At 37.1% G+C, this 8,958-nt stretch overlaps 1 protein-coding gene across 1 annotated transcript; it reads right to left on the bottom strand.

Annotated features, from left to right (window-relative positions):
• Nucleotides 1–238: 238 nt before the first annotated feature.
• On the bottom strand, nt 239–7,250 carry LOC127876783 (cysteine and tyrosine-rich protein 1-like). The gene is made up of 4 exons (XM_052422258.1): nt 7,043–7,250; nt 4,864–4,972; nt 3,070–3,257; nt 239–2,684 (listed from the first exon to the last, which is right to left on the bottom strand). The coding sequence occupies exons 1-4, from the start codon at nt 7,095–7,097 to the stop codon at nt 2,491–2,493; spliced, it is 546 nt and encodes a 181-aa protein (XP_052278218.1). The 5' UTR covers nt 7,098–7,250; the 3' UTR covers nt 239–2,490.
• Nucleotides 7,251–8,958: the final 1,708 nt, after the last annotated feature.

The raw sequence follows: 8,958 nt of genomic DNA on the forward strand, positions 1-8,958 counted from the left end.
AAGCTCGGTTTTCCTTGAGCGAGCTCATTAAAAAGATGAACAGAATCGCTGCAAACTGTTTAATGTGATTACAAAAAAAAAACACTAAAATATTAAACGTAATTATAAGACGCCAAACGCAGGCGTGTGCAGTTTCTTGATCACTTTATTGGATATTAAATTGAAAACAGTAATTTGGTGCATGTATTCATGTTTGCCTTCATGCACTCAAGTTGTAAAAAAAAACATCACGGACTAATATATTTTAGAGTTTATTACATTAATGATATTTATAATGAGTCAGTGATCCAGCCACTTCATAATCAACGAACATTTATAAACATCAAACAATTTAAACATAAGTAAGAAAGGAGCATATGATAAAAACTACAGCGCCATTAAAATACATTATCCCATTTATGCCTTATGGACACTGCCATCCTTCTAAATTGGATCAATTCATTTCCAAAATTAGGGATGTCTAGTATATTTATTTCTATATTTATAATATTTCTTACAAAAATTCCTATAAGCAAACAGCGCAGACCCTGATGAGACGCCACGTGATGTAGCGTCTCATCTGGGTCTACGCTGTTTGTCAAGGCCCTTTTTCTAGACACTAGGCATGAATGGGTTAAGTTTCAAGTGTAACACAGTGTTCTATTGTTCATTATATACATTGTAAATAAAAAGTTCATTTCTTTTGTTTCTACTGTTCGTGCGCATAATTCTATTCGCGCAACATATACAACATCATTAATTTAAAGTTCCTCAAAAAGTAGCTTACGTATCATCCAAGATGTGACTTTCATAGAATATCCTCAAGTAAATGTAATATAGTTAAATGAATGTAAGTGTAAGTGTGACCGGTTTAAATCAACACTTCATTTAACGTTTCTTCTATTACTTATCTGTATGCCAAGTTTGTCTAAATTTAACTGTTGTTTTTTGGTCATAATTTTTCAATCAACTCAGTTACGGTAAGTGGGGTGAATGTAGGTAGATTTTATGAAAGCAAATATGGACATTTTTTATCTAGAGAGCAGAAATGTTTTTCTCTTAAGAGTCGTGCTTTCAAACATGTACATGTCAATGGGTTTTGAAGTTAGGGCGCAATATCTTAACAACGTGAGTTGATAAAAACAGGTACCGGTAACCTGAGTGTAACACACATATTGATATATTATTTCGAAATGGTTATCGAAGTTCGAACTTTGGCTTTCTTTTTTTTAAACCGTCCATGTTCAGTCTGGTTGGTCTTCTCTGAAACTACATACCAACAGATAATCTGCATATATTAGCCGCTTCATGCGAAAATGGGTCTTATGCCACATGCGGCAAGTGAAGCTCCAGCCCAGCCTGCGCGTTATCGCAGTCTTGTATGGAGTTACACTGTCCGCTAAAGGGACCACGAGATGAAACGTTACTTTAATAGCGTACATAGCAGCTTCGGCGCAGGCTGCGCTACAGCGTCGCATGCGGCATAAGACCAATTTTCGCATGAAGCTTCTCACTAATATACATGCTTTGAACTTCTTTGGAATTATACTAGTATCAACCTTGAAAATAAATGTCTTTCTGTATTACATGTATAGATAAAATGACATTCCAGATACATGATCAGATGAGGAACTCTTATTAAAATTCGCAGGTGTTTTATTTATGGCAATAGACATTAAAGTGTTTTATTACCTAATGATTTAGCTTAAAAATAAATTATTTGATTTGGAATAATGCAAATGAAACATATTTCGAATCAATCAAATCGTACAGAATTGTATAATATACATCATTACAATGATACATATATTATATGCTACTCTATATATACAATGTTTATAGCAATAATAATATTACAAAGAAAAATGAGCTTGATTGGTCGAAATATGTGTTTTTGTAATTTTATACGGAAATGTCTCAGCATTGACCTTGTAATTATAGAATGCAGATTTAATTATCAATACTACTGAAAAAACAGGCGTCAGATAAAAATAAAGTATGTACATATGTTATCATTGTGTTCATAGTATCTATATGTCTATGTGTTCCTTGCTATAAATACATCTCGTTTATATTAACGCACAAATCATGTAACGCATAGCAGGTATGTCTATGTCAACATCCGGTTCATTGTATCTAAACTTAAAGATTAAATATCATGTTTAACATTACTTAAAATGTTTACATTTACAGAAGACCTGGTAAGATTATAGTTTAAAGAGCAGGAAAGAAAGAAGGAAGCTTTCAAGTGAATGCTTTCACGTGAAGTTACGCGATGTACCGTGTATCACCGGTTAAACAAACAAACGTATAAGTTATTTTTGTACGAGCGCTTTAAAGCTTTCCGACAAATAATGACGTATATAAATCAAACGAGGCAAATAAATCAACAAAATTAAAGTTTTTAAAAGAGCAGCCTGGCTATAAAGTTTTGCAGCAAATAAATCAAGGTAATAAATGCGCGACATATAACATCTATTTAGATACACTGAGGGTACTCGAAGACGAGCGTTAGGAGTACACCGGTGGAGGTTGGTATACGGCATCCCCGGGCGTGAAAAAGCTCGTGGTCTGGGTGCCCGAGGGTGGGGGAATAGGATACGGTGTGGCTGTCTCTCTGTACGCCGGTGGTGGGGGAAGGGGGTTGCTTCCAACCTGGCTGTAGGCGGGTGGTGGAGGCAGGTTGTACATCTGTGGAGGTTTGTCTGAAAACAGTACAATTTTACAGAGTCAACAGATCAACAGTGTGATAGCGATAAGCAGTATGATAGTGACCATCAAAATGCGTAGTTATTGTAGGGAGGTGAAGCTTACATTATGCACAGGCTCTTAAATAACTGATTGGCTCGCGTAGTAGTAATGAACATAAACGCGCATGGCCGAAGGGGAAATCCGTATATGTGCCTGATATACTGATGCAAAGATCTATAAAACTTGTTGTTTGACCTTATTGTGAAAATAGAGGATAAATGTATTTTTACTGGGCTTTCGTTGTATGAGCTAATTTGAAGGAATTTTCTATATTCATGACAAGTTTATGCACCACTTTTGCTACATACACACTTATGTAAAATTAAAACACGCTCTTACAAAAGTTATTGGCGTATCCTTGATGATTGAGCGGGTACGGCTGCGCGTGACTTGACCCAACAGTCGCCACATTCACGGTGCGCTGCTTCTTTGCCTTGACCTTGACACAGATCATGAACACGACCACGCCCAGCACGGACACAAAGATGATCCCGCCAATCACAGCGCCCGCTATCCAGCCCCAGTTCCTGGAAACAGAGACATTGGAGGTATACGTATAGCAAGGTGTAACACATATAAGTCGTGTTCTGTGAAAACGGGGCTAAATGTATGTGTGTAAAGTGTCACCCCAGATTAGCCTGTGCAGTCCGCACAGGCTAATCAGGGACGACACTTTCCGCTTGTATGGTATTTTTCGTTTAAAGGAAGTCTCTTCTACTCGAAAATCCAGTTTAGGCGGAAAGTGTCGTCCCTGATTAGCCTGTGCGGACTGCACAGGCTAATCTGGGACGACACTTTACGCACATGCATTATGTCCAGTTTTTTAGAACGCGACTCATATGTTCAGAGTTTTTTGAAGACGCGCTTTATGCATGAGCGTAAAGTGTCGTTCCTGTGCGCAATACACAGGCTAATCAGGGAAATGCTCTCCGCTTTCATGGAATTTTTACTTCAACGGAAGTCTCTTCTAAACGAACATTCAGTCTATGCCGAGAGCGTCGTCCCTGATAAGCATGTGTGGACTGAATTAAGCCCCGTTTTCCCAGAACCGCGCTCGTATGTGTGTTTGTCTTTCGTTACCACCAAATAACATCGATTTAGTCAGATAGTTTTTAATCATTCGTGACTTGTATACCCCTGGTTTCAGAGCATGCATTTAGATTTTTGCCCGAGTTCTTTACATGTGTGCAGTTGGTTACTTTGTCGCAGTGTGCTTGATCTTTTGAAACGTTATATTTTCTACCTTTCGCTTATAAAACGTTGAAAATGCTTTCTCGTTTAAATTATTATTTTATAAACACTTATTTATAAAAGCAATTTTTGTTCGTTCATAACGGTACAAAAATTAATGGCAAATTAACGTTAAAAAGTTATGTGTTTCCGCTTACCGAACCGAATCTACTTTTAGTGCTAAACTTGAACCCTGAACTCCTTTTGGTATCCCTTTTTCGCTAAATTATCTATTGAGTTTACGATCAGGCTTGCTATATTTGAATATATATTAATTAAATTGACTACAAACAAATTACCAGGGGTAACGAAAAACATAATGTCTAATTAATATTAGTTTTTATCAGAAAATTACACATGCATTAAAAACTTAAAGTATAACCGACATACGTATATTAGTTTGGCTATTTCTAATTACATTTTATGGTTTGGTCTATTTATTCGTGTGATGGCCTTTCTTCATATTGACACAGAATCTGACAGTTTTCAAACGAACGTAAACATAAACCAACTAGAGCTCTACGTTACAAATTTACCAATAAACCCACCCGATCACTTTGTCAGCTTTAATAAAGGCACAGAACTCAGAAATGTGCGGATCACGGTGCAAAAGGAAGACTTGCCAAGATACAATTTATAATGATGACCTATTTTAAGTTTCACTTTAGAAATGTGTTGTTATGAGGATAAACGGACCGATAGAGTGACTTTATGCGCGCTACCCCCCACCCCACACACACAAACACACGCACGCGCGCGCACACACACATCCATGAGAGGCTTTAAGAATAGCGTGGTCAGTTTGTGTAGGTTTTCCTAACCAGTATTTAGCAAACGTAACATGCTGCATTCAAAATCGTAAAGGCAATATAATTTTCTTGCCAGCACGTCATGGTAACTCACTGGCAGCAGTAGTCGCCGTATGCTGAGCAGCAGTAGCCGTCACAGTAACCGGTTGTGTATACGCCGTAGCTGTAGTAAGAGCACGTCTCTCCAGCAAACGTCTCACAGACTAAAATACAAGATATTTAGTAAACTGGCGTAAAGATCGCCTTGAACACACACCCGCAAAGTATCGCGTCTTTCTGATAGGGCGTTTTAAACTGAGTTTGCTTGGAAAGGGCGTTTTAATCTGAGTTTGCTTGGAAACATGCCGTCGTCTGTAGTTGACATTGTCCTCCTAAAACAGGTAACATTTTTTTGGCTGGTTGTGGGTGGGGAGGGGCGATTGTCCTAAGGCAATAATTTCGATCATAGGCTGGCTCGCTGTATAACCTTTGAGCAATATTTGGCTACCAGTGAAGTTATACCCACGTACATGAGTCAAGAAAAACAAACGAAGAAATTCCATGAGCGCTTTAACTACATGAAAGGACTTGCTCCCATTCTGACAAAATGACAATTTCCTTACGTGCACGTTTGCTCCCAATACAAAAGCTTAAAGAACGACGTACACAATGGGGCGAAATAGCACTTAAAGCGCAGACACCTACTGAAAACACATTTTGGTTTCCACGGGTACCGGTAAACATCCTTTTAAATGGTTGATTTATAAATTAATTTGAAAACGCGGAACTTTTTAGTAGTTTGTTGTGTTTTAGTTTGTTTTCAAATCATTATATGATTGTATAAAATACCTTATAAATATTTAACAGTCTTAACGGCCAAGAGGATGAGGCGATAGCCTTTTTAATCCGCAAGTTTTCTGTTCAAATCCCAACTACCTTTTGTTCTTATATTCTTTTGTTGCAAGTTAATTTGAGCATTAAGCCCTGGTGTTCAAATGTGTGGTTTTAATCACAACATTACAAAAACTATGTGAGCGAGTCCTTAAAATTGTTGTAAAAATTGTACCATATGGGTTCAGTACCTCGATATACTCAATGTACGTACGATAATATGTCATACATGTACTGCGTAGACTACAACTCGTTTTTGTATGATAAATAATTAATAGCTTTCTTAATGAAAGAGTTCACAAGCGTGAAATTGATAAACATTTGAATAGTTTCGGTAGTAAGCTTACATTTGAGTCGCGTTCTGCATGTGCGTAAAGTGGCGTCCCATATTAGCCTGTGCAGTCCGCACAGGCTAATCAGGGGCGACACTTTCCGCATAAATGGGATTTTTCCTAAGTAAATACTTTATTTAAACGAAAAATGTCATAAAAGCGGAAAGTGTCGTCCCTGATTAGCCAGTGCGGACTGCACAGGCTAATCTGGGACGACACTTTACGCACATGCATTATGCCCAGTTTTCTCAGAACAAGACACATTTGTATTTTGCAATCGAATGTGCGTTTCATATTTGGCATGCGCTATCGCCCATAATTAGTTGTCGCTATGACGTGTTCGTGGATTGTCCAAGTTTACGAAATACACTAATTGCGGTAGATTATAAGTTAGGACGCGCTATGTATCCCTATATCCTTAACGACTAAGTTTGTTTGCACATTCTTACTACAATTATTTCGGCCATATTCCACACATATGTCGGGTGCCTCATATAAGATTTGCTGTCGTTCTTTACAAAGTGTGTGTGTGTGTGTGTGTGTGTGTGGGGTCTTATTCCATAGAAAAGTACCCCAAAATATCGTTATAAAGTAAGCGATGAACTAAAAATTGTGGTATTTTCAACATTCGTTTTGGTCAAATATATGTGGACCTTAAGATTATTGAAAAGCACAATGCAGAAAACTATTTGAAAAATAGATAAAATGACTTCTTTTTACCTTAAAACTTAGTCATTTAAACTTGGCTATGTGAAGTTGTATTTCGTTGATAACAGAGTGACCCCCCCCCCTCCCAAAAAAGGAGGGGGAAATTATAATAAAATAACTAATAAATGAATAAATAAAATCGAAAAACAAAGAAGATAAATTGAAAAGACACAGAGAGAAAATTCCAACGTTCATTTTCTTATCCCCAAAATGTAAGAGCGTATCATGTATTATAATTTCCCCGAATTATGTAGTAAATATAAATTTGCGCTGGTATTTGAAACGAAAAATACCCGTACACAATTGTGTGACAAAAACACATCAAATAAACCAAAACTTGACATTCTCTCAAAGTCAACTTACCAAAACTGAAAACAAAGGCAATAAAAATCCACATATTTCGCGTGGTTAAATCCATATTTCACAATATATTCTATCGGTATGTTTTCTGGGTATATATAATAGTTGTTCGCTGTCTGTTTATTACTATGTATGGTATCGGCTTTATTTGGCTTATCTTGAAATACAATAAAGATCACACTGACTTGTGGGTTTGATGTAAAGAGTTTTTAAGATATTGATTTTAGATAGTTAAAAGGTAGATGTAATGGTGCTCTGTTATTGACACTTCGTTCTCGATCAAATTTGGTTTGAATAGACCGAACGCGGGCGGTCATTAATATATAGACATAACCGACTTAATGTCCGTAACTTGAGAAGTGTATATTCAGTACTGTCATTTTGGTCGAGCAAACGATCGTTAAATAATTATGAAACTTTAATAACCCATTTATGCATAGCGTCTAGAAAAAAAGGCCTTGGCAAACAGCGTAGGCACAGATGAGACGCCGCATCATGCGGCGTCTCATCAGGGTCTGCGCTGTTTGCTTAAATAATTTTCTGTAAGAAATATTCTAAATATTGAAATAAAAAATACTAAACATCCCTAATTTTGGAAATAAATTGATCCAATTTAGAAGGATGTGAGAGTCCACTATGCATAAATGGGTTAAACGGTGACTAAGACGGTGTTATAATTGCGCCGCGACGTACAATGTCGGTATAAGGTACACAATCGAAAATTGTAAGGGTAGGGGTTTCGTGTATTCGTCGTAAGAATCTAATGGATTGGCACATTATCAAAAGCATGCCACAGTTCTTTTAAATTATGCAGTTAACGTTTTGAGATTAACTTATGTGTTCATATATTCAGTGACCTGTGCCCGATTTAGTGCGTGGCAAGCAGGCAACTACTAGTATTGGGTCTGTATATACGTTGTAAAACTATGCGCGCAATGTTTGTGTCATGTTTTATTACGATTTATTATGTGCAGATCTAACTTTATTATATATTCTCCTTCAATTGTCGATCTGAATACACGAGTTTTCCAGGCACAAACATGCGAATTGGTCAGTTCCGTAAACTATGCATTGGTTATGATGACTGAATTTACTGTAATGTAAATAAGATATAAGTATAACATAAATATAACGGTTAAAATGCTGGTGATAAATCGTTAACCTATCAACAAAATAGCGGAAATATATTGTTCTGTTTATAAACGATTTCATCTCGTCCGCGAATTTCCGTGTGTCGACTCCTTACGTTTTATTACAAGTATTTTTACCAAATGCTGAATACTCCATATAAAACATTCCTCCTTCTCGGTTGTTTTAATTATCCCCTGCGGAGGGATATTGTTTTGGCGTTGTCAGTCCATCCGTCCGTCCGTCCGGTACTTTTGTGTCCGGAGCCATATCTTGGAAGTGCTTTGACGGATTTCATTGAAACTTGGTATGAGTATATATATGGATAAGAGGATGATGCACGCCAAATGGCATTGTACACCATCTGTTAATAACGGAGTTATGGCCCTTTGTATCTTGAAAAAAATGCTTTTTTGTGTCCGGAGCCATATCTTGGAAGTGCTTTGGCGGATTTTATTGAAACTTGGTATGAGTATATATAGGGATAAGAGGATGATGCACGCCAACTGGCATTGTACAACATTTGATAATAACAGAGTTATGGCCCTTTGTATTTTGAAAAAAAAAAGCTTTTTGTGTGTGTCCGGAGCCATATCTTGGAAGTGCTTTGACGGATTTCATTGAAACTTGGTATGAGTATATCTATGGATAAGAGGATGGTGCACGTTGGCGTTGTCCATCAGTCCAACTACTTTTGTGTCCAGAAGTATATTGGCGGGGGATATCAATTCAACGAATTTTCTTGTTTTATTTAACAGAATATTTAAGTCTATTGATAAAATCCCAAAGCG

This window comes from Dreissena polymorpha, chromosome 4 (genome assembly GCF_020536995.1).
Source record: "Dreissena polymorpha isolate Duluth1 chromosome 4, UMN_Dpol_1.0, whole genome shotgun sequence".
Taxonomy (NCBI): Eukaryota; Metazoa; Mollusca; class Bivalvia; order Myida; family Dreissenidae; genus Dreissena; species Dreissena polymorpha.

Bases quoted from the DNA above. Each gene is read 5' to 3' on its own strand.
- LOC127876783 (XM_052422258.1), bottom strand. From the start codon at position 7,097: ATGGATTTAACCACGCGAAATATGTGGATTTTTATTGCCTTTGTTTTC. The intron at 4,973-7,042 runs GTAAGTTGACTT...CTTGTATTTTAG, and splicing joins TGCCTTTGTTTTCAGTTTTG to TCTGTGAGACGTTTGCTGGA. The intron at 2,685-3,069 runs GTAAGAGCGTGT...TACTGTTTTCAG, and splicing joins AGGATACGCCAATAACTTTT to ACAAACCTCCACAGATGTAC.